Genomic DNA, 23,769 nt, shown 5'->3' on the forward strand with positions numbered 1-23,769 from the left:
AGAAACAAGTGTATGGGTAGAGACGAGGTGCAAGAATTATTTTTACTTTCAGTACATGTCAATACATACAGGAATCCTTTTAGGGGCAAAGCCCCTTAGTAGCTGGGGCTGTTGGGGTCCCTTGTCGTCGTCGTCGTCGTCGTAATCGTCGTTAATCGTGAACTCATGTAGTCAGGGTGCTGAAACACCAGGACACTTGTCTACGCCCCACGCTAGAACGCTTCGTGCTTCAAAGACACGAGACATTTACAGCAAAGCTCTATACCTCCACCCCCCAGAGGTTTCATCTCCGTTGCCAAAAACGCCAAGACGCCAAGAATACACTCGTGCATTTTAAAAAATGATAAATGGCTCAAGGCAACGAAACACAACAAAGAGTACGAACAGAGACAGCGCTGGCTGAATGTTACAAGCGTAACTAACAGTGGTTATATTCCTGGTTGCGGGGCTTAGTAGATAATTTGCATTAGAAAAATGATTGACCATTCTGACTGACTCTAATACCCGTTACTACGTAGCTAGGTCGTATTTTTTTTCGTTTTTCTGATGGAGGCTAAAAGCAAAACCTCCCGTGTGTACGAAATTTCGGCGCACGTTAAAGATCCCAAGGTGGTCAACATTCATCCGGATCCCTCCACTACGGCGCACCTCATCGCCTGCGTTGCGTCGGCGCGTTAAACCCCACAATCAATCAATCAGGTCGTATTTTTTTAATAGAGTATTCCCATCAAATTTCCAGAAAATCGTGGCGGTTGCGAACAGCCCGTCAACGAATATTGCTTGAATACTACTTGAATTCCTGCAACTCTCATGCTGGACAAAGAGGAACTTGCAAAGGACACCCTTTATTATTAAATGTTGTTGGCCTTATTTACGATTCGCGTGATTCACTAGGCCCAACAGTGGAACGTAGAAACGCCATTCTTCATCCGAGAATTATAACATTTGTGTGTTTGATGCATTCGTTCGTGCGTGCCCGGGTTATGCGACGGCGTTACTTATAAATCAAAGTCGTGGTGCCCTGTCGCAACAAGCATTTTGATTTTTTACCTGTCATTTAAATTGTTCAGCATTTCACAATCCTTCACCCTGAATACAACCAGTATATGAGTATACATCCCCTGCCTGGCGCTTCCACGGTTTCTCACCGACACTGATGGGTGAAAAAAAAAAAGAATAAAAAAAAAAACGCAGCAAAGACGTAAATAATCCGCTTCTGCGCCGACGAAATGTCGTGACACGGGTGGCGTAATACGTCTTTCCTCCCCAATGCACCCTTCCTCCCGCCCCAGCATTGCCTGCGCTCACTTCTACATTTGTACGCCGTGTTGTGTCATGTACCCCGCCACAGAGTGGGATACGGTCCTCGTCGCGGTCTTCCATTTTTTTTTTTTTTTTTTTTGCCTGACGCCACCGATGCATCATGCCAAAAAAAGAAGGAAACAGTATAAATGCCCTGTACTTCTGACGAACAAAAACATGAGCCTACCAGACGTAAAAAAAAGATTTTTTTTGCTATATAGCCTAGCGCTCTATGAATGCTGGCAAGAGAAAAAAAATAGAAGCAGGAAGTAAGAAAAAGAAAAAAAAAGCACGGAAAACACCAGCGGTAAGCAACCTAACGGAACGATGATAATAATAACAAAAAGAAAACGGAGTAGATACATGGTCGAGTAAATACAAAAACAGGTAAAATGAGAAAAATAAAAACAACGAGTCGACGCGAGTCGTTTCCAGCCAAAGCTGCAGCCGTTCCGTGAGACGCAGTTTTTTGACGTCCCGCCGAATGCGTCGGCAGGGAAGAGCGAAGCGGAGCGGATCGGTGCGCTTTGATCCGGTCTTTGCACTCAGCGGAGAGTCGCGAGGAGCATCTCGCACGCTGAATAAGCCAGGGGAAGAGGAGAAATAGGAAGGGGGAGGGGGGGGGGAGGAGGGGGAAGTCTGACGGCCACGACGGAGAAGCGACGAAGCCACCTAAAAGCCTCCATGGCCACCCAATATTCTCCTTCGCAAGAACAGAGGCTCTCTTCCTTTCAATCCCACATCTACTGGCTCTCCCGCTCCCATGCCACCTCTCCCTCTAAGCGTACTTTTTTTAGCCTTTGCGTCTTTTTTGTAGCTTTTCGCGTGTCATTACTTTCCGGTTTTCGGTCTTATGCCGGTCTTATACAGCGCATCCCTTTCAGACACGCATCTTTTCGTGTTTTGTTGTTTATTAGTTTATTTGTTTGTTTTTTGCTTGTTTTGCTGATTTTGTATATGCCGTCTACACATATACGGATGCTCCTGCATTGGTCATCTGTTTTCGTTCGGGTACCCGTACGACGGCATCATACGTCCGAATGATAAAACATGCCCCTGTCGTATAAGCGCTTCGAGCCCTGTAGGGTGCTGCGGGACCAGAGTGTCACGCGGCATCATCTTTGGAAATTCGGGGTCTGTTTATATATGGTTCGTTATTTTTCCGTTATTTTTATTTATATTATTTCATTGGCTACTGAGCTGCTTCTTTTTTTCTCGTAGACCGGAAAGTCTTGAGGTGATCAACATGAGCGATGCGCGGCGGATGCAGCATCCGACTCCGGGTGTGACTTCCTCCGCATTTATCCAGGTCGATCTCGTTCACGAATTCGGTACAGACACGGACGGACACCGTCGTCTATATGCGCTTTTGGGCGGCTCGCGTAGCTGCTGTGGCGTGTACCGGTTAAATAGAGAAGGATTTATGGGCGATTACGATGCGGGGCAGTCATTCAAGAGGTGTAGGTTCGTTCATTTGTTTGGCTGGGAAGTTTTTTTAAGCGGCTAAGGGAACATCAGGGCGTGAGGTGACAAACCGTCTTGACAGTAGGTCTTGCTATTAACGAATAACATGAAAAAGTGACACTAATTGACCGAACGCATTTTGTCGCTTGAAATGCAGCTCACGTCGCGTTGCTTGTCTTCTCCCAGGTCCCTTGAAGAGAACAGTATTTCTATGTACGCTCTCCCAAAACAACAAAAAACTAACAGAAAAACTTGGGAGAGGCATTAAAAAACTGGGATACCGTGATATTTTTTAGACTGTTGAGAGAGGAATTGTCCGGGTTTTGCACACCCGTAACACACACACATAAACACAAACGATTTTTTCAATTCTTGTTTTTCACTTCTTTCTTCATGCAATTCAAGCAGAAAAAGTTTGGTGCTTTTGGGTGTGAGCGCATTCTTTACGTAAAGAATTGACCCCCCCCCCCTTCCCTCCCTCTATTGCGAGGCCAAAAATGCTCGTTGTTTAAGCCTCAAAATCACGGACACGAAGCCACTTTGCTCAGAGACGCCTGTTCTCGTGGCTAGTGCAGAACAGGCGATCCGCGAGCTTTTTTTTGTTTTTGTTTTTGTTTTTGTTGTTGTTGTTGTTGTTAGCACCGCATACAACACTGACATGCGATTTTACATCCATGCACTAATCGCTCACCCCCTCTCTCTCTCTCCTTAACTCTTTCTCACTGACTATCACACACACGCAGACACACAAAAATCTACTTAAACGCAACTAGCGAACAAATGAGCGTAAAATATAAACAGTTCTAGCATTTGCATCGCTAAACATGTACAGCTTTTTCGCTCATGGCAGTCCTGTCAACAGTGATTATCTTGTAGTTATTTAGCAAAATGTAAAGTCATTTTCGCGCAGCTAATATTGGGAGTGAAAACTTTTGCTTTGTGCAAAGTTTCAAGTCTTGCACGTTGTGCGAATAAGTTCCGCAGCTATGGAAACTATCCCATACAAATGCATGGGGAGTAAGATTTGACAGCGAATTACACCAAAAATATTCAGAATCCTGGAAACTACTTTGAAAGTTTTAATCTTCACGTTGACTTCTTGCTTTACGCCAAATACCACTTTCTTCAAGTGGTTTTGCTAGGTTCCCGAAAGGTCGGAATTTTGAGCGAGAAAGCTGGGTATGAATACAACTTCCTGGCGGCATTGCTGCATGCTGATATTCGTATTCAATGCGTGCGTGCGTAGAGATATCCTCAGCATGATCCTCTAGCGCTAAGTTGCGTTGTCTAACGCGCAAGCAAGCTTCGTCTATTTTGCCCCTTGCCTGTGGGTCTCCGGTGCGCGAAGTACACGCTCACCACAGCAACGCTCACAGCTCCAATTTTACATCGTTGAACTGGCAGTGTTTATAGCCGTTGTGCACGCAGCCTCGCAAAAATCGATGAACTCGCCAGTGCCGCGCTCTGCGGCTTTCTGTAGACTCACTCACGATAGTTGCCGGCCCCGTGTGCACTTTTTACGCAACGGCTCCGGGTCAGCGTCGCAATGACCCGGCACGGTATCACGCCGCGCTATTCACTTACTGTAGCGCCAGACCACGTTGAGATATCCCCGAACAAAAAGCCCAGCTTTACGAGCCGTGCATGCTTGCCTCTGCCGTCAGACGGAACGGCCGGCTGGCGTGCTCGTGGAAACGCCAAAACACGTTACGCTTGCGCTGTCACGCCACTCGAAAAGATACAGCGTCCCGTGCCAGGCGCATCTCTGGTTGGAATTACAGCTTATCGCTGAGAATAGAAAGCTTTGCATCCCCCACCCTTTCCTATTTTCTTTTTTGACCGCATACGCTCTTTACCGGCCCAGATAGGCGAAAAAGCATAGCTCTTGTCCACCATATCACGCCCGCGCGTGGTATGGTGTGTATGTGTGCGTGTGTATGCGTGTAAGTGCGTGTGCGCGTGTGCGCGTGTGCGTGTGTGTGTTTGTGTGCCTGCGTGTGTGTGTGCGTGTGTGTGTGTGTGCGTGTGTGTGTGTGTGTGCGTGTGTGTGCGTGCGTGTGTGTGTGTGTGTGCGTGTGTGTGTGTGTGTGTGTGTGTGTGTGTGTGTGTGTGTGTTGCGTGTGTGTGTGTTTGCGTGTGTGTGTTTGCGTGTGTGTTTGCGTGTGTGTACGACATGTTCTTCTTTTTCGAGAGCTAGATGCTGTATACATGAGCGAAAAATAATCGCGAGAGTTAGTGTTTTAGCCGATCCGAAGCCATTCTATGTGCTGTCATGCCTCATACGCAACTCCAATTCAATTCTGTTTGTATTTGTAGTAATACTAGACGCTTCCTCGGAGTACAGCTGCTGTAGCAGCAAAAAAAAAATACGATAGGGCTAAATCCCGAATTTTAATTATTTTGCAAGCTTAAGAGCACAAAACCTTAGCAACTAACCTCTTGATAGCCAACATCTTCCCAATTTCGTCACTCTCATCTATTACGCATCACGTCAGAGCTAACTTTTGAAGAAATGCGTTGCAGTCGTACGAACGAGCATAATGCGTAATTACGCCCTCCCCTCCGGTTGCAATGGCGCCCATTTTCGCAAGAAGCCAAAGAGAAGCTGGAACGAGTTGTTCGGCGGACAGACGTCGGCGTCATCGACAAAAGAGCCGCCCGCCGACCCGACGCCACGATGCGCGGAGCCTGCCACTCATGGAGGGAAAGCTTTTGATGCGGCAACAGTACGGGGCGATGGAAGCCATGATTTATGCAACAGCGCTTTCGAGTGCTCACTGCGGTGCTCTTTCTGCGACTTTGACTGTCGCCTTTCTCCCCCTCCCCTCTTCCCTACAGACATCGAGTCCTCTCTCATTTCCCCTTTCCAGTGCTCCCTCCTGCCCTGGCTAGGCTTCTTTTCGCGTACTTTTTTTTCTTTTTGTGGTTTAATCCATTCAACACACTTTTTTGTAGTCGAGCGAAGAGTACAGCAGTCAGGTTGTCCCATTCTCCGCATGCCAAAACCGACGTCATCGCCTATAAGAACCAGAACAAAACGAAAGGGGCATTCATACTGGCTCCCTCTACATACGTACGCATACACGCTGAGCTTTGAAAGTAGCTCTTTTATGCTCCCGCTCTTTTTTTTTTTTTTTTTTTGCTGTTTAAGGAGGAGTAATCGAAATACCTGCACGCATCGAAACTTGTGAGGGAGCGAAATCAAATAAACGCGTCAAAGCTTTCAAAAGGTTCCTGGAAGATGTTAGCCGGGAAAATAAAGCAAGGGAAGTCCAGGAAAGCCTGCATTATTTGTTTAAAGGCCGAAATTTTATTCGCGCGTGAGATTGCTAAGTTGGTGAAAAACGTGGCGTCTGTACATCGGCGTAATCAAACAACGCTCACGGAAGCTTTCGGAAAAAAGGGCGGCGAGACCGTACCGGCCAAATTCTGTCTAAGCCTTAAAAACTCAGAGGTCAAAGGTATGTTTTTTTTTTTACATTACAAAAAGCCTGTTTTTTGTAGTGCTTACTTTTGCGCGTCCCGCTTGTAAGTGAAACCTACTCTTGAAGAAAAATTAAGCCCTTGCGTACTTTTCTACATTATGCACTTAGCAGCACAGTGAGCAACACAACCACAGTAAGCAGCACGAAATTCAGCGATACTGAACTCAGCGGCAAAACTCGGCATATTACTCATCGAGAAGTGATGCTTACTCATTCGCACTTCATAAGAGAAAGCTTAGGTGTTCCCGCAGTTTTCTCGCTTACAAATGGCCAAGTTTCGCCTTTTAGTAGAGTACCGTGTTGAACTTGAATGAAACAGTATTCGGCCACGACAGCAACGCGAGGCGGACAAATCGCGAAGCGGAGGACGTTTAGAGTTTGAATTAGAGTTTGGAGTTTAGAGTTTGAATTAGAGTTTGGATACGACTAACCAGTCGTATCCCCTCCCCGACAAACTAAGAGGAGCCCAACATTGGTCAAGCAGAGAGAGGGAAAGAGAGAGAGAAAGAGAGAGAGAGAGAGAGAGAGAGAGAGAGAGAGAGAGAGAGAGAGAGAGAGAGAGAGAGAGAGAGAGAGAGAGAGTAACATTTATTAAATAACAAAAAGTAAAGTCTCATTAGCTTGTAGTCTTCCGAGAGGTGACAGGAGGCCTCCTTTTACGATTTTTGTGGCTCCGGCTGCGCTACGCAACCGCTATATATCAGGTAGTGCCGGTCGTCCTGGTGCGAGCTAGACATCAAGGCTGTTAAACCCCTCCGTTGGGTATGTGCTATCAACATCCCCATCATCATCATCATCATCGTCGTCGTCGTCGTCGTCGTCGTCGTCGTGTAAATAGCAGTGTCATTAAAGCTCACAACCCGCGTTCCGGTCAGCCATGACACCAAACCCATACTGCCTGTCTCCTACTGCCCTAACAAAGGTTTCCCACTGCTCGAGTGTTGGGTTAGAGACGGGAAAAGCAGCTTGAATGTTAGGGCATGTGCAGGATGTGTTATGAATGACAGTCTTTCAGTGCTCAAGCCTCAGGGTGCATCCACTGGTCGTAGAGATGGCCAGGTGCATTGGATGTAATGAACTGGTGTGCGTGAAGCTGTTCGTCTGCAATTGTTGCAGGCGAACAGCTTCACGCACGCCAGTATTTCTAGCCTACAGTCATTATATTTGTAGCCAGCCTACAACCTCTTTTCCGATTAAGGTTTTGTGCGGTGGAGGAAGGTAGCGGCGAATAAATCGAGCATGTCAGAGGATGGCTGGATACATGCTAAGAGGGCCGGCGCCTGTTATATTACTCCTGTCATCACCAGTCTTGAAGTGAGCGTGCAGAAATAAAGAATAGAAAGATAGATTGCTGCATGAAAGAAATGAGGTAGAGTGTTCTGACTGTCTATCTCTGTTTGTGGTCCCTTCGTTATGGCTAGTGGCAGACGGCCCGTGTATTGCACCGTTGAGCGAACAGCGTTCTCATGGTCCCACCAAACAGGCTTCAGACGACCAAAACGTGTTGCTAATTACATCTAGCGAAGCCATCTCTCTTGCAAGAGGGGGCAAGAATCCTGTGCGTCCGAAGCCAGCGACGCAATTCTAACCTCGTTTGAGCATTCAGGGGATGCTCATTGCTGCTTCCCGGACAGTAAAGCTAAAAATTCCTGGAAAAGTAGCCCACAATCTGGAACTATGGGACAGAAGCTGTGCAAGAGAAGCTTTCTCCCCTTCGGTGACAGCTATACCGTGCAGTGCGGTGTTGTCTCGAGGCTGAAAGATTTGAATTTTCAGAAGGAGACGGCAACAACCTTTCTCGACTGAGTTTAAAGGACCCTCGCCGACAAAACCGCGTGACAGACACACTGACGCACAAACACACACATGCGCACGCACTCCACTGATTCTCCCGCGACGACGACTCTCAAATCCCCCTAGCCGCATAGGATTTGCGAGTTCTCCCCAGCTCCCTTCCCCTGAAACACAAAAGGAAAACCAGTATGAGGACCCCAGCACGCGGTTTTCAGCGTCGTCGGTGAAAGCTAGCAGAGATAACCCTGGCTCCGTTGTTTCAAAAACAAACGTCCCTAGTAGCATCGATCCTGCTACGCGATGCTTTCTGTTCTTTCCTTTCCCCCGTCCGCCAGCGAGTCGGGGAATGACGAAAGTACAGACGGTACAGACGCGTCGCTCGGGAGTAGGGAAGGGATTTTCCCTTTCCCGAGCGGTGTGCTGGTGGTCGAGGCGGCGTCGCCAAATGGGTCCACGTGACGACTCCATTTGCGACCGAGAGCTTTTACGCTGACGCCGTCGCTGCCAGTGGGCCCGCTACCCTCGTTCTTCTCCGGTCCCGTTTGCTCCTTTTCGTGGGGAGAGGCGCTCTGGTCGTCCCGAGCGCCGTTGCGTGTCCGCGCGGGGGACTCGAAGGGGTGCGCACCACTGGACTGGAAGTACCGCGTTTTGAGCAGCAGATCCCGGGAACGTACTTGAAAGCATGCGGAAAAACCTTTACCATCCCTTTCCAGAGATACCCTTCTCACACCAAAACTGCGTCAGAGAGTTTGCTTAAAGTTCGTCTAACTTTCACTGACAGTGCGTCCAATCAATCGTCAAACCTCCAAAGACCCAAATCGCAAACGAAGAAAGAACTCATGCGGCGATTTTTTTGCTCACTAAGTAAACGCATCTACGAACGATCTAAATGTATACGGATGCATGGTTCATGACATAAAGGTATACTATTTCAGCAAACCTGTGTACCTCTACCCCTCAGCGGTTTCATCTCCAGGGGCAAAAACGCCAATGCGCCAAAGCCTGGGACGCCGAGTGCCTGCGTCATGCTAATCAGGCGTACTGCATAGTGCTCAGAATTCGTTTAAGGAAATCACAAAACAAGCGTCGAAACTGTATCATGAATGATAAGGCACCTATGAACAATGCCCCTCGCCCCCCCCCCCCCCCCCCCCCTACACACACACACACACTATGCGTTCCTGGTAAAGATTATGTTTGCAGATTATCTTTCAAGGATAGTCAGGACTAGTGCCACTAAACAGAGCAGTTCTTGCCCAAGATACCGAGCGCATGCGTCAGGCTATGCAGGACCTAGCATTTTCCGCTTGAGAAGCCGAGTGTAAAGTCAGTAGATACACCGCCACTGAGGTACGCAAGTAAGCTAAGGCGGCCATTTTGGCGTTTATCAGTGTTGCGAGATAGCCGCACCTACGGCCTCGCTGTTCCTTCGACCGGGTCGTTTGTCAACAACAGTACCGAAGATGAAGCGAAACGGCATCTTTCGACACACCTCTGCTGCTGAAATGCTGCTCACACGCGCCATCTTTGATTCGCATTCGGAACGACGTCAGTCCCGCACAGCCGCAGAGAAGGGAGGACAAGCTAGGCCTACCAGAGCTGACCGACTAAAACGCATAGAAAACAAAATGGTGACGCCCATGAACCGTCGCAGTGTAAGCAAATGTCACATAATTCGAACTTATCAATGATCATGGCGGCGGCACGGAACAACGGGAGAAAAGATTGCCGATATTCTGTACCTTTATGTAGTGACACTACATGAGCGCAAGCGACAAGCCCGCCAAGAAGACGATGAGAAACATTTCATACCCTCCTCCATCACTATTTGTAGTGGTTTACAACAGCTTTGCTGGACATCCACTTTCGCAGGGCAGGATGGCGACCTTTTTTTTTTTTTTACTCGTTCCTCATGATCGATGGATGCGTGTAATATCTTATGTAGAACCGTTTTTTTTTTTTTCCGCGATTTTCAAGTAACCTCTTTGACACAATGGAAGCCCGGTTACCAGCTCGCGCCGTGAGGCCACAGATCTTATCAGAGCTTTTCGGTCGATCAGCCGGTCTATGGGGAAATGCATTAGCTTTTTTTTTTTTAAAGGACGCCATTGGTCGCACCAAGAAAGCTTTCGCGTTAAAAAACCACAGGGGCACCTAAGCTTTCTTTTGTTATGTGAGAATGCGTCAATATCACTTCTCTCTAAGCTGCCACCGAGTTATGCGCTGAATCAAGGGCCGCTTAGTCTTGTTCGGCTCGGTGTAGTGTTGTTGAGCGAGTGTGATGTCACGAAACACAGAAGAACTCAATTGTTTTTTTTTTTTTATAAATACGCTTCTTTTCAAGACACAATTTGGGAAAACCAGCTTTACAAAAACGTTATTCCAGTTTTTTTAAAGATGGCGTCAGTACTATTCACATTTACGTCGCTTAAAAGACATGTGTTGGGGCAATTTTTGCAGTTATACGGAAGTATGAAGGACCTAGCACCTTTTTCAGCTGGGGCAAGTTTTTTTTCCAGCATGTATCGGCCACGTTTTGTGCCGACAGCTTCCAGCCGCGCGATTCAATTGCGCGGATGTGAAAACGTCACGTTTTTCGCCAATCGAGCCAAGTAACTTGCGAGCCGTGTTAAAGCGGGATTTTTTTATAACATGAGCAGAAAGTGTGTCATGGCGCGGATTTTTAGTGTAAATTAAACTGCTTTCCAGGCGGGCCTATCAGAGGTCGGAAAATCCGTCATGTAAACACCACGGAAAACAAACCTACAAACATACATACAAAGCATACATACCGCTTCTGCAGGGACACGCATGTCAAAAAACACCCCGTTCTCTGTCTGTCTGTCTGTCTGTCTGTCTGTCTGTCTGTCTGTCTGTCTGTCTGTCTGTCTGTCTGTCTGTCTGTCTGTCTGTCTGTCTGTCTGTCTGTCTACAAGCGTGCGTGCGTGCGTGCGTTTGTGATCTCACATGCGCGTACGTGTGTGTGCGCGTGTGCGTGCCGACCAGCAGTACTGAACAAGAGTTTGTGGGTTGAATTCTCCACCGTGCCGGTTGTTTTTATGATGAAGGGGTAAATAAAACGGAGAATAATACAACTCCTCGCATTAGTTCAAGTACAACGAATATCTGTCTCCCGTCTCCAAACCCGCGTGGTGGCAGTTTTTAGGAACCCCGAGGTCACGGCGCTGAGACTCGCAGCTGTGCCTTGCACATGCTCCGTGCGGCCGCAGGTGACAACGAAACGTTGCGCAGCAGCAGCGGTTGCTAAGCGACGCCTCCGCTGCACGGGCAGCACGCAGCCACTTCTGGAGGAGCCACTTGCTAGGGTGTGCGTGCGATAGCAACACCTCCCGCTCTCTTTATACGTCGGTTTAACAGCTGCTCGTGTGCGTTAGGGATACCCGACTGGCCTAAGTATTCCCTAGCGCTTCACTACGGCGTGCATCTAGCGCATGGCGTAGCTTCATCGCGTAATATCCAACTTTGCGCTGCTGCCGCGGGTATTACGACTACTTCTACTCCTCCTACTACTACTGCTCCGTCTCCTCCTCCTACTACTACTACTACTCCTACTACTACGCCTACTACTACTACCTGCTGCTACTACTAATACTACTATTACTACTACTACTACTACTACTACTACTACTACTACTACTACTACTACTACTACTACTACTACTACCACTACTACTACTACTACTACAACTTACTGCTACTACTCTACTACTACTACTACTACTACTACTACTACTACTATTTACTGCTGTTATTACTACTACTACTACCACCCTCACCACCACCTAATTAACGTCAACCTTACTGCCCTGGTACTTTCAATTCAAATGACGACTGGCAACACCATCCAAGCTTGCAGGCGCGAACAGCGCTCGCTTTAAAACCGCATTCACCACCACATCGCGATGCCGCGGACTGGCCCCGCCGCTGTTCCCTCCTTTCATGGTGCTTTTTCTCCCCTGCACTCTGGACCGAAAGGTTCGGGTCCTTTGTGCGTCGCCCTGCATCGTCGAGCACAAAGGAAGCGGATATGACGGGGAACTACAGGCATCGGGCAGGGAAAAGCAAGCGAGGGGGCTGCCGTCCTCCCATCTCCTCCTCCATCGCATTTTCGCTTCGGAACAAACTCGTACGAAAAAAATCTAAAGCGCTTGATCAGCCGGCGGTCCCTAATGGATGTAAAAGGAGGGCCGCTCCTTTCATGCCGCGCCCAGCTCGGCCCGCGGCTCGACTAAAAGGTTATGGAAATGTATTAAAATTGTAGAAGGGGGGACGCACTGCTTCGCTTACGGAGCGACGCTAGATCGCGAGCCGGGGTCGAGGATTTCGATCCGCTCTGTTTCCGTCGCTGGCTGCCCGACTTTGTTTCCCTGCCCCTCCCCCTTCGCCCGCCCTCCCCCTTTTTCTTTTCTTTAGACTCTTGACGGCGTCGTTTGGGCGCGAAGACACAGACGCGAGTGTCGCGTGGAAGCTACTCTGACGAAAGACAGCCCGCATAACTTGCCCGGCCAAAGTATTTACGCCGCGTTTGAAGACCCCGTTAGGTTGAAGCTCTCGCCATGACTGTTGCAAAACACGCATACCGTGCTTCCTCGATATCATTTCATTTTGCAAAGTAAATTCTTCTTTATATAGAACCCGCGTAGATTCTTAGCGCTGGTGCCTTTGACCCCTCCCCCACCCCCAACCCCCTTTCATCTGTCTACACGCATGTTATGGTGCGGAATGAGATTTTAGATGCCCGCTTCAACTGCATGCTCTAGATGCCTTTTGTACGTGTATTCACTATATTTTATAAGGCGAAAACCTTAGATCCATGTGTTCCATGGGACGTTATGAGGTTTGTGAACGTTTGGGAATGCACAAAGGCGTACACTTGATTCATTTCATTTTTTCCCGAGAAGTTCAGTTCTGAGAACGATACTAAAATGTGTTGATTCACTTCACATACCCTTCATTCGTTTTCTTTGTGCTCGGGATGTTCAGTAGTGAGGACGGTTTTGAAACGTTCGTTGTTTTGAAACATTTTCTCTTTTTTTTGTGTGTGGAGATGTTTTGTACTGAGGACAAAGGCATTTTAGTTTTGCGCTCAAACTAACCTAGTTTAGCTGGAGCAATGGTCTAGAAAAATCTAAACTCTAATGCCTCGCGGCAAAGCTAACTTTCGGAAGCATGGCATGGCCCATTTTTTCACTTTAGCCATCTTTAAAAATGCTTGTTGCAATTCGCGTGCTCTCTTATCGTTCGGGTCACGCCAGAGAGCAGGCCGGTCTTGATGCCTATGCGTTAATGTTTATGCATTAAAAGATAATTATTTCACTTTATCGCTCGGCTGATTCCCTCAAGGTCCACCTCGTTTACCTGCTCCCGAATGACCACGATTGGTTAGCGGAGATAACTCCCCATAACAAGCTTGGTCCAGCACGCATGGTCGCAACCAGTATTTAAATTCTAAAGCATTCCGGTTGTCACGAAGCCACGACAACGCTAATATGTTTTCCAAGCGTTGTGGTCTATGTTGGTATATTTTATCTTGCTATTGGGCTCCCAAAAGTAACGAGCAGTGCCGACGTAACTCTGTGTGACAAAATCGAATGGCTGTAAGCTTAAGCTCATTAAGTGTTGGGGAAACAGAGGTTTGAAATTCGCGCGCGTGGCCACTGACGCCTCTGCCGTGCCCGTGTTTGTTTACGCAGTTAAAAACGACCCCCTGGAAAAACATCTTCACGTCGCTGCCGGTGTACGCAATCATCGTGGCCAACTTCTGTCGCAGCTGGACCTTCTACCTGCTCATCATCTCCCAGCCCATGTACTTCGGACAGGTCTTCCACTTCGAGGTGGACAAGGTGCGCGCCCCAAGTTGGCTCCCTGTTCACTGGTTACGACTTCGAGTTGGTAACGGCACCTGCACTGCAGCAGAGTTCTTCAGCAACATCCATTTCATAATTTTCTCTCTGAAAAACATAAACTTACAAAGCCGAGTGCCAGGTTAACTCCCTCCATGAGCATCTGTCCGCAGGGTATATAGTCAACTCCTTCCCTTTGCAACGTGGGGAACAGAACGCGAAAGGAATCTTTCGGAGCTGTTAGCATTCTATGGGGAAACCAAGTGCTTGCTCGACAGGCGTTGCCTGTCGATGAGAGAGAGAGAGATAAACCTTTAATGAAAACGAGCAAATTTGGTGCTAGATGGCAGGGGCACCAGCCCTGTTGGGGGCGTCCTTAGTCCGGGATGCCCTGCTCCTGACTGGCTGTCCGGGCTCTAGCGACGACTTCTTGTTGCGCCGCAAGGTCCGAGCTGGTCAGCCGGTCCACCCACTGCTCGTAAGTGGGGTTGGGGATTGGAGATAAAGACGGGGATTGCTGGCATTCCCATACCAGGTGGTATAGGGTGCCAGGGGATGGGCAGTAGGCACAGGTCGTGTAGTATTGGGTAGGGTACATCTTGTGGAGGAAGGTACGGTGGGGGTAAGAGTTAGTAGCCTTCGGAGGGTAGTGGCTTCGTGACGACTAAGGCGAGGGCGAGGGGGAGGATATCTGCGGCGGCTGAGGCGGTAGTGGGTGAGGAGATCAGGGGGGGGGGGGGTGAGAGGGGTATCTGGGCAAGGAGGCTGCCGGTCGGAGGCGGCCTGGCGTGCATACTCGCAGGCAGCGGCGTGGGCCGCATCGTTTCCGGGGAGATCAGCGTGGCCGGGTGCCTAGATGAGTTGGATGTCGGGTAGTTTGGAATCAGCCTGAAGGATTTAGAAAGCTGTGGGAGTAATGCGGCCCCTAAGGTATTGGCGGCATGCTTCTTGCGAGTCACTAAGTACGGTGACGTAGTCTTTGGCTGTAGTGGCTGCTGGCGCAATGGCTGCTTCTTCGGCCGTTGTGGCAGTGGTGGTGCGAATAGTGGCTGCCGAAAGCAGTTGAAAGTGGTGGTCGATAAGGGCAAAGGCGTGAGCTCGCTGGGTGGAGTAGCGGGCAGCGTCCGTGTACCTAGTGATGGAGCTAGTGGATGCAACGCGGCCGCACGAGTGGCTCGGCGGGCGACGTTGTATTCCGGATGCATATTTCTGGGGATAGGAGCCACCGTGATTCGATTCTGGATATCAGGCGGTATGCCAACCGGGCAGTCGTCGGGTGGGGGAGTGGCATAACCCAAGCGTTGAAGAGTGCAGCGCCCCGTATTGTAAGAAGAAGGCGTCGTTGCTGTGACAGCTTGTGCGCTTCCAGAAGTTCTTCCCCGGTGTTTTCGATGATAACCTGGCCCGCATGAAGCCTGAAGCCCTTCTGCTTTCCTTTACTGCCCGTGGTTATCGCCTCCAGAACTGTTTTAAGGTGAAAGCTTTCTTAGCGGCACCGATGGCGTCCTGTCAAAAAACTAATGCATTTCCCCGTAGACCAGTTGGTCGACCGACAAGCTCTGATAAGATATCTGGACACACGGCGCATGCGTGAAACCGGGCTTCCATTGCGTCAAAACGGTTATTTGAAAATCGCGAAAAAGGAACAGCCCCATCGAAGGCGATACACGCATCGATCATGAAGAAGAAGTGCAATAGCGTCTCTGTCTCATAAACCACGTATCGGTATACATTCAGATCGTTCGTAGATGCGTTTACTTAGGTGCGCGAATAATCGTCGCGTGGGTTCGTTTTTCGTTTGCGATTTGGGGCCTTGAAGGTTTGACGATCGATTGGACGCCTTTTTAGAGAAGGTTGGGCGCACTTTTAGCGAAGGTTTTGGCGCACTTTTGTTGCAGTTTTGATCTGAGAAAGCTTTGGCGCTTCTCTAAGCTTTCTTCTCTAAACTATGTTTAGGAAGGGACGGCAAAGCTCTCTCTCTCTCTCTCTCTCTCTCTCTCTCTCTCTCTCTCTCTCTCTCTCTCTCTCTCTCTCTCTCTCTCTCTCTCTCTCTCTCTCTCTCTCTCTCTCTCTCTCTCTATCTATCTATCTATCTATCTATCTATCTATCTATCTATCTATCTATCTATCTATCTATCTCTCTCCCTCTCTCCCTGCATCTCTGCCTTCCTTCAACTTTGCAGTCGGGCCTGGTGGGTGCCCTCCCCCACCTGTGCATGACCATGGTGGTGCCCCTGGGAGGCCAGCTGGCCGACTACCTGCGTACCCGCCAGATACTCACCACCACCTCAGTCAGAAAGATCTTCAATTGCGGAGGTACCCGTTTCCTATACACCCGCCCAAATTACGACGCCACGCGTAATACAAATACGTTACTTTGTGGCCACAGATCTATACGCAGTGACTCAGTCGAATTTCGTTACAACAAAGTATTATTGGGGCAGTAAATTACTTCGTTACATGCGATATTCGTTGTAACAGCAGAGGTAAAAAGCGGCTTTAACAAATTGACGATCCGGCTCACGAAAATACCTTAGATAATAAACACGTTATTGTAGGCTTTGAACCCGTTATAGACGAGGTAATCCTTAGCTGTCTGCTTTTGGCATTTTAAACTAAATGGAACGGAACAAATTACAACAGAACAACGTACGTTTGACAGGCCTGCGTTCTAATTTATCTAATGAAGGATGCGATCTTCGCCTGGCGGCTATTCACAGCACTGCCGGATGAAGCTTTCCACAGTGTTCACGCACGAAAGGGCTTTTTCTACTTTTGTAGTTTGACAAACTGTTAACTTCGATATTTGATTATTCGCTTTTTTAAAAGTAGCTATTGAGTTTAAGGCCTCGCGTGAACGAAATATTCCTTCGTCATAGCCGATATCGCGCGCGGGTCTTTTGGGGTTTTTTTTTTTTTGTTTATAAAGAGAGTAAGTGTCACTGAAATAAAGCCTGACCAACCAAAGTTTGCATTTATTTCACTATATATGATAATTTGCTATATCAGTGTTCGTTATAACTAGGTTCGACTTTATATGCACTTTTTTTTACACAGCTAGGCTCCTTGCTAAGGCATTCCACTGAGTAACAAGTGGAATTATTATTTTGCAACCGCATTATTTTGGTAGGGAAGGCAGCTGCAATGGTGCCTTATCTACCAAAATTTTTTAAGACGTTTTTTTTTTTTTTTTTTTTTTTTTACAAATTCGACGCTGGCTCTTACGGAAACACAACGGTCTGATGATTGCACTGTCAATCATAATGTTCTATTGTCATTGGTGTCATCGACTGATCGTTTCTCACTAATTTCACGTATCTTCCACCAGGCAGTTGAGTTCAGTGTCTTAAAAGAAAAGCCTAAAACAACTTTTGATCCTCAATGTCACCCGAAGAGTAAGCGAAAAAAAAAAAACTACAGTCCACTCGCGATAATTCAAGCTCGAAGGGACCCCAGGGCTTTGTTTGAATTATCAGAAGTTCTTATATATATGACTCTGGGCAAGGTGACAGCCCACATTATGATTAGGCATTGATTTTAATCACATTTTTTTTTTTAATTTCTAAGCGCTTTAGACCATAACTGCATCAAATAAACAGAAAACAGAGCCGTAAGGTCCGCAAGCCAAATGCCGTGCGCGTCACTTTCATAACCGCCGTGTCGTTTTTCTTTCTTTCTTTTTTTTTTTTTTTTTTTTTGTTGCCGACACGCGACACGCGAATGCGTGGTTGTGTGTTTGTTTTTTTTCTGTTTGTTTTGCGACAGTGGCCCGTGAGGTTTTGACTGCTTCTACAAGAGTACGCAGTCAATCATGTTCGGACGTTTTTTGAAGCCTGTTCGTTGTTTTGGTTTCTAATTCGCATCGTGAAAACGGTAAATAAGGCTAGAAAGTTGAGAAACGTCGCAGTCTATACCTCACTTGTGCATCATTGCAAGCGTTTTTTTACTAGCAACGCCCTTTTCCTTGAAGGCTTGAGGCGCCTATTTTCCGTGTTTCGACTGCATGTTATGATTATGTAAGCACGCAAATTTTCAAATAGTTGCGGGAAAGCAGTAGTTATTTTCCAATATGTACAACGCAAAAAGTACGAGTTAACCGAATGACGGAGTTTGAATTAAGCGGCTTTGAAATGTACATTGAAAGGATATCGGGCCAATTAAGAAATTGAAATTTGTTTGAATTAGCCGAAAGTACGAATTATCAGAGTTTGAATTATCGCGAGTCTAGTCTGGTGACTGTCTCTTCTGCGTTCCCGTGTGCAGGCTTCGGAATGGAGGCCATATTCCTCCTGGTAGTCGGCTACACCCGCAGCACACCCGTGGCCATCTCAGCGCTGACGCTGGCCGTGGGCTTCAGTGGCTTCGCCATATCAGGTGCGTGCACATCTTAGGCTGACTTGTCTTACAACCATCGCAGCGCGACAGGCAGAGAAACTTCCCCAGACTGCGCAGTCTACTCGCTGCGAGAAACGCTAACGGGGCACTAAAGAGTTAAAATAAGTCAGCCTATACTGGTGTACTAAAGTGCAATGAATAAAAATATGTCACCTGCGGCAGCAGTACTCTATTTGTGCGTGGCATATCATCCTTTGTCGTGCCCTCAGGCCTTCTGAGTGAAACCACGGGCAATAACGCAAGTTTACGCTCATGCGTAATTTATTTTGGCATTTTTTGTTCTTATTGTGTTATGTTTGTAGTTTTGTGAAACCAATGTAACCTATTTACCCTAAGTAATACCTTCCCCAGATGGTGTTTAGTGTTTTTGTGAAGTGATAGTGAAATGAATAAAGCCACCCAGCTGCGCGAATACGGTAGTTGCAAAGCTCTAGTTTTACAAGAAAGTGCAATTACTTTCTTTTGTGTCTTTGTGTCTCGTTAAACAGCCCAACAACCACTTTTTGCAACGCTGAGGAGGAGTCTTCGGAAAGTCATCTAGTGGCGCTGGAGCGCTCTAAAAATTGCCGCGTTCTGTTGTTCCCGTCCTTAGGCTTCAACGTGAACCACCTGGACATCGCCCCCCGGTATGCGAGCATCCTGATGGGGCTGTCCAACGGAGTCGGCACGCTAGCCGGCATGCTCTGCCCGATCGTGGTCGAGTACATCACCGACAAGAAGGTACGGTGCCAATCCATGACGCTTCGTACACACGCCTTACTTTTATCCTGGTTATGGGCCTAGCAGCGGACCTGTGGGGTACTGGCATAATCTTGGTGTCTAGAAGATTATCGGCCCCGGTCGAACCACCCGTGCAGGCCGGGCTTACGGCGGTGTAGGTGGTGCTGGGTAGGTATTCAAAGATACAAGCTGGTTTTATTCGAAAGATTTGGTGTTTTAGTGTCCCAAGCGCTCATCCGGCAACAAACGATGGTTTATTCACTGAGAAATTAAACAATTTAGGCCAAAATGTCAATTCTTCCGTTTTATCGTGTGTCTCGGGACGTCAGTGATGATGTTTCCAGGGAAGAGACGTAAAACGAAAGCTGAAAACGCAGTGACTCAGGTCGCAGCAAAATTGCGAAGCGCCTTTTGTTGCGTTGTTTACCATCCGGCCTCCTAGGTGGCGCGACCCGCTCGAAACCGCTGTCCACCCTTGCTTTCTTTTTCGCCGGATTTTTACCTGGCTTATTTTCGTTATAATTGATAGTAACCGTTTTTTGAAACCTCGAGTACGCTCGGCAAGCATGGCCACTTAAGACAATGTCGCTTATGTCATTTGGACAGCGTCGTATCAGACAAGCCCAACGCGCCGGACCGATCGGCAGCTGTGGCCGGCAGAGTTCGCGCAGTACGTACTGGCGCTTCTATGTCCACGTGTTCGTCTGTAACTCCCGTTGTTTGCCCACCAACATTACTACGGTATAAAAAGAATGCGCACTAAGGGCGAATAGCGCGCTCTGCGAGCTTATAATCTCTGTTTAATTTGTCTTGGATTTTGTCGGTCTACGTCAGCCACAGCCGGCTGCCCACAATACGTCATCAGTTCAGTGCGGAAAAGTAGCTAGGGTGTCGCATGCCTGTTCTCTGTCTTCCTGATTTGATTGATTGTGCGGTTTAACGCACCGACGCAACGCAGGCGATGAGGCGCGCAGTAGTGGAGGGCTCCGTATTACTTTCGACCACATGGGCATCTTTAACGTGCGCCGAAATCTCGTACACACGAGCATTTTTGCTTTTCGCCTCCGTCACAAAAGCGGCCACCGCGGCCTGGAATCGAACCCGCGTCCTCGTGCTCAGCAGCACAACGCCTTAGCCACTGAGCCACCACGGCGGGTTTCTCTGTCTTTCTCATGATACAGCCTATTTGGGTAAAGTTTGCGGTGAAAGTGGTGTCAGTGTTATTGCAACGAGGCAGTCTTTCCAATGAACCAAACATGCATGTTGTATTTATAGCCCCACTGAAAATGCTGCTAACGCCATCTTCATCCTTCTGGATTAAGCAGAACGGCCTCCAACAAAATTTTTACAGCGGGAAGGCTCCCCTACTCGGTCCCCTCTCCTGGCGCGATTCCCACTCTGCAAGCTGAAAAACAAAATTTGTGCCGACGGCACGCTTATGCCCTAAAAACGGCAAGAGTGCAACATGCACGCAGACAGCGTGCATGTGTAGTAGAATTGTGCAGCATCCCGAATAAATTGCAACTTGTAAGTACACGTCTGGTGCTGCCTTGCGCAGTCGTGGGCGTACACTAAAAACACGGCTGTAACCCGCAGGTATTCGCGCCGTACGAGGAAGTCTTTAATCGGCCCTGTCACTGAATAAATTTAAAATAAGTGCACCTGACCTATGCAAGACATGAAATCTGCTCGCTAACTTATAATGAGATTATTAGCATTATTTGTTATTATTGGGGTTTATTGGAATTCGTTAATGGGGTTCGTTATTATTAACGTATAATGGGGTTTACTATAATGGGGTTTATTAGCAGGCGTCCAGAACGTGGTAACAAGGTCTGGTTGTGCCAGAGTTCAAGCTAGCTCGGGAGTCCGCTTGCAGGTTTCCCGGAGGAGCGTTCTTGATGACTGCTCCGATATATATATATATATATATATATATATAGTATAAGTAAAGAGTCGGATACACAGCAAGAACAATAACAAACAATGTTTACTTACGTAGCGGCAATGGGACTTGCCTTCATCAGAGTAAAGTTACATGATTATGGTGTCGCAAACATTGAACACATTTCTTATATAGGTTTGCATAAAACTGTAAGAAGGAATGGAAAATGTTTCGCAAATGGAGAGTGTGCATACAGTCAGGCTACGCCTACGTTACAACATCAACCAACAAACAACAAAAAAAAAAAAAAAAAAAAAAAAGGGGGGGGGGGGGGAGCAAGAGAGAGAAAAAGGGGTCGTGTTAACAATGCAGCGTTCAAGGTTGCACCATGACGGGTCAAGGTTGCACCATGACGGGTCAACGTATGCCGCGCGGGTTGCAAGTTCAGACTCTTGCTCCCCCCCCCCCTTTTTTTTTTTTTTTTTTTTTTTGTTGTTTGTTGGTTGATGTTGTAACGTAGGCGTAGCCTGACTGTATGCACACTCTCCATTTGCGAAACATTTTCCATTCCTTCTTACAGTTTTATGCAAACCTATATAAGAAATGTGTTCAATGTTTGCGACACCATAATCATGTAACTTTACTCTGATGAAGGCAAGTCCCATTGCCGCTACGTAAGTAAACATTGTTTGTTATTGTTCTTGCTGTGTATCCGACTCTTTACTTATACTATTTCTGCGCGCTTTGTGAGTTTATCTTTCTCTAGATATATATATATATATATATATATATATATATATATATATATATATATATATATATATATATATATATATCTGAATATGCGCCGCTGTCAGACTCACGCTTTTGTTCAACTGTCGCCTGAGGCTGCGTTCCAGCGTTCCATGCTCCCGACCTCCACCGACGCACGCAGATCCACGGCGGGGACGACGCATCCCGGTGGGAGAAAGTGTTCCTGATCGCGAGCCTGATCCACTTCGGAGGCGTCATTTTCTACGCCATCTTCGCGTCGGGGGAGAAGCAACCGTGGGCGGAGCCACCGCGCGAAGAGGAGGGGCCCTCGTGGAATCCGCTCGAGAACGCATTCAAGGTGGGCGCGACACACCGGCACTGGCGCCCGAAAGATCACATAAGGCTTTTCGCAATATCAGCGGATGGAAAGAAAGAGCTAGCCTTTTAAATGCACAACAACGCCGCAGAGAAAAGCTGAAGTCCAAATTTAAAAAAAAAGCTAGCCTTTTTAATGCACAAAAATATCGCAGAGAAAAGCTAAAGTTCAAAGTTTTTGACACTGTGTAGTGAAATATAGCTTGTGCGCCGCATCGACCGCGCTCCATCAGTGTGATTTTCCTTGAATTATTTGTCTGGCGCCATTTCTTCGTATTGAACCACCGATTAGCTGGCTCTCACGGCACGAAAGCTTGGCTCTTAAGGCTATCTCAGTCGGAAGTGAAATTGCCTTAAATACATATGATATCGTGCCCCAAATCCGGGTCAGGGCTACTTTATTCAAATTTCTCAGACAGCAGCTGTAATAACTTGTGCATAATTGTAGTCGCATGTCCGCCTTCGGGTGGGTGGTGATTTTACCTTTGCGTAAACCGTGCTTTCTTTATTAACAAGCCTCCAGCGAATTATTTGGCTTTTAGTACCTCTTGCTTACTAAGCTGCGTGGTACGTTTTCGCGTCTTTCAAGGAGGACACAACAGCGACGCAACAGCAGCAACAGCAGCAGCAGCAGCAATCATTCCAGCGCCAGACGTCTTATGGTGCCACGGCCGAGACGAACTTCCCCGTGTACGAAACCCGCGAGGAACGCGTCCAGGAGCCTTGTCGGGACGCCTACGATGAAAGGGACTTCTAACCAAGAAGTGAAGGGTATGTATGCGATGCGCTCGAAGTTTTGACCCATCTTAAGCGTTAGCATTATGTCGCTACTTTTGCTGTTTAGTGCCAGAGAACACCTCATATATTTATATTAAAGGCGAAAAATATCAATTCAGCTCATTCCCCAGGACTCAAAAGTTCACTCCTACACTATAAAAAAATATATCTCCTGCATGAATAATCAATTACGGGGAAGATATAAAGAATGGTGGATAAATTGTACAAGTTCCGCGTCAGCATTGCGTGGTTTTTATAAAGTTGTTCTGTAAAGCGTGCTAGACCCGCTTAGCACCGCTGCACTGGCCGAAACAAACTAAAAGGGGTGAAACGAGGAAAAAGGAGATCATGTTCCCGTCCCTCAATTAAGACAATAACGTGTCATTTCACTCTAATGTCCGGTCTACATCTGCTACTGTCTATCCTGAATACCAGGTTGTGCAGCCGGAATCCTTCTCGTTTCTCACAAACACAGACGCGAGGGGGAGACTTTACATAGTTTTCAGGGAGGGTTAACTAACGCTGACCTATCAATGAAATTTTAACGCTAGCTAAAGGTGGGTCGTTCTAGATTAATGAGCAGCTGTTAATGGTGATGATGATGACGATTCACGTTGACATACTTACGGGTGAAATTCGTATCGGCAAAGTTCTGCGTCGTCTGTGATGGCTGTTAATGAAACCCTATATAATGAACCAGTTTGACTGTTCTCGAAAACACATTTGCGAGAAGAGTGCGGAGATTCGTTCACCGCGAGCCCCTACTGAGACTGCTTCCGGGTGTGGCGCGCGTAGCGCTACAGCTGGATTGTGGGCAGTGTGGAAGCCATGGTAAGAGGGGCTATGAAGACAAAACACAACGTTGTTCAATCGGAAAGAACGAGTCTTTGGTAACTCACTCGCCTCCATTACAGCCAGAAGTACGTATTAGGGGCTGGGGCTGTTGGCGTCTCAT

At 47.6% G+C, this 23,769-nt stretch overlaps 2 protein-coding genes across 4 annotated transcripts in view; both read left to right on the forward strand.

Moving 5' to 3' along the window:
- LOC144174532 (uncharacterized) overlaps window positions 1-23,769 on the forward strand; it is a 598,699-nt gene that overhangs the window by 506,177 nt on the left and 68,753 nt on the right. The window lies entirely within an intron of this gene.
- Window positions 1-23,769, forward strand: part of LOC144174529 (vesicular glutamate transporter 1-like) — a 299,050-nt gene that overhangs the window by 263,383 nt on the left and 11,898 nt on the right. For all 3 annotated transcript variants that reach the window (XM_077703278.1, XM_077703277.1, XM_077703276.1), the window contains 6 exons: window positions 13,760-13,909; window positions 16,093-16,225; window positions 18,173-18,283; window positions 18,897-19,024; window positions 21,844-22,020; window positions 22,627-22,808. In XM_077703278.1, the coding sequence (XP_077559404.1) occupies window positions 13,760-13,909; window positions 16,093-16,225; window positions 18,173-18,283; window positions 18,897-19,024; window positions 21,844-22,020; window positions 22,627-22,794 (867 nt within the window). In that variant the 3' untranslated portion in view covers window positions 22,795-22,808. The remainder of the gene's footprint in view (window positions 1-13,759; window positions 13,910-16,092; window positions 16,226-18,172; window positions 18,284-18,896; window positions 19,025-21,843; window positions 22,021-22,626; window positions 22,809-23,769) is intronic.

This window comes from Haemaphysalis longicornis, unplaced genomic scaffold, assembly GCF_048455015.1.
Source record: "Haemaphysalis longicornis isolate Haplotype H1 unplaced genomic scaffold, Haemaphysalis longicornis Haplotype H1 scaffold_3, whole genome shotgun sequence".
Taxonomy (NCBI): Eukaryota; Metazoa; Arthropoda; class Arachnida; order Ixodida; family Ixodidae; genus Haemaphysalis; species Haemaphysalis longicornis.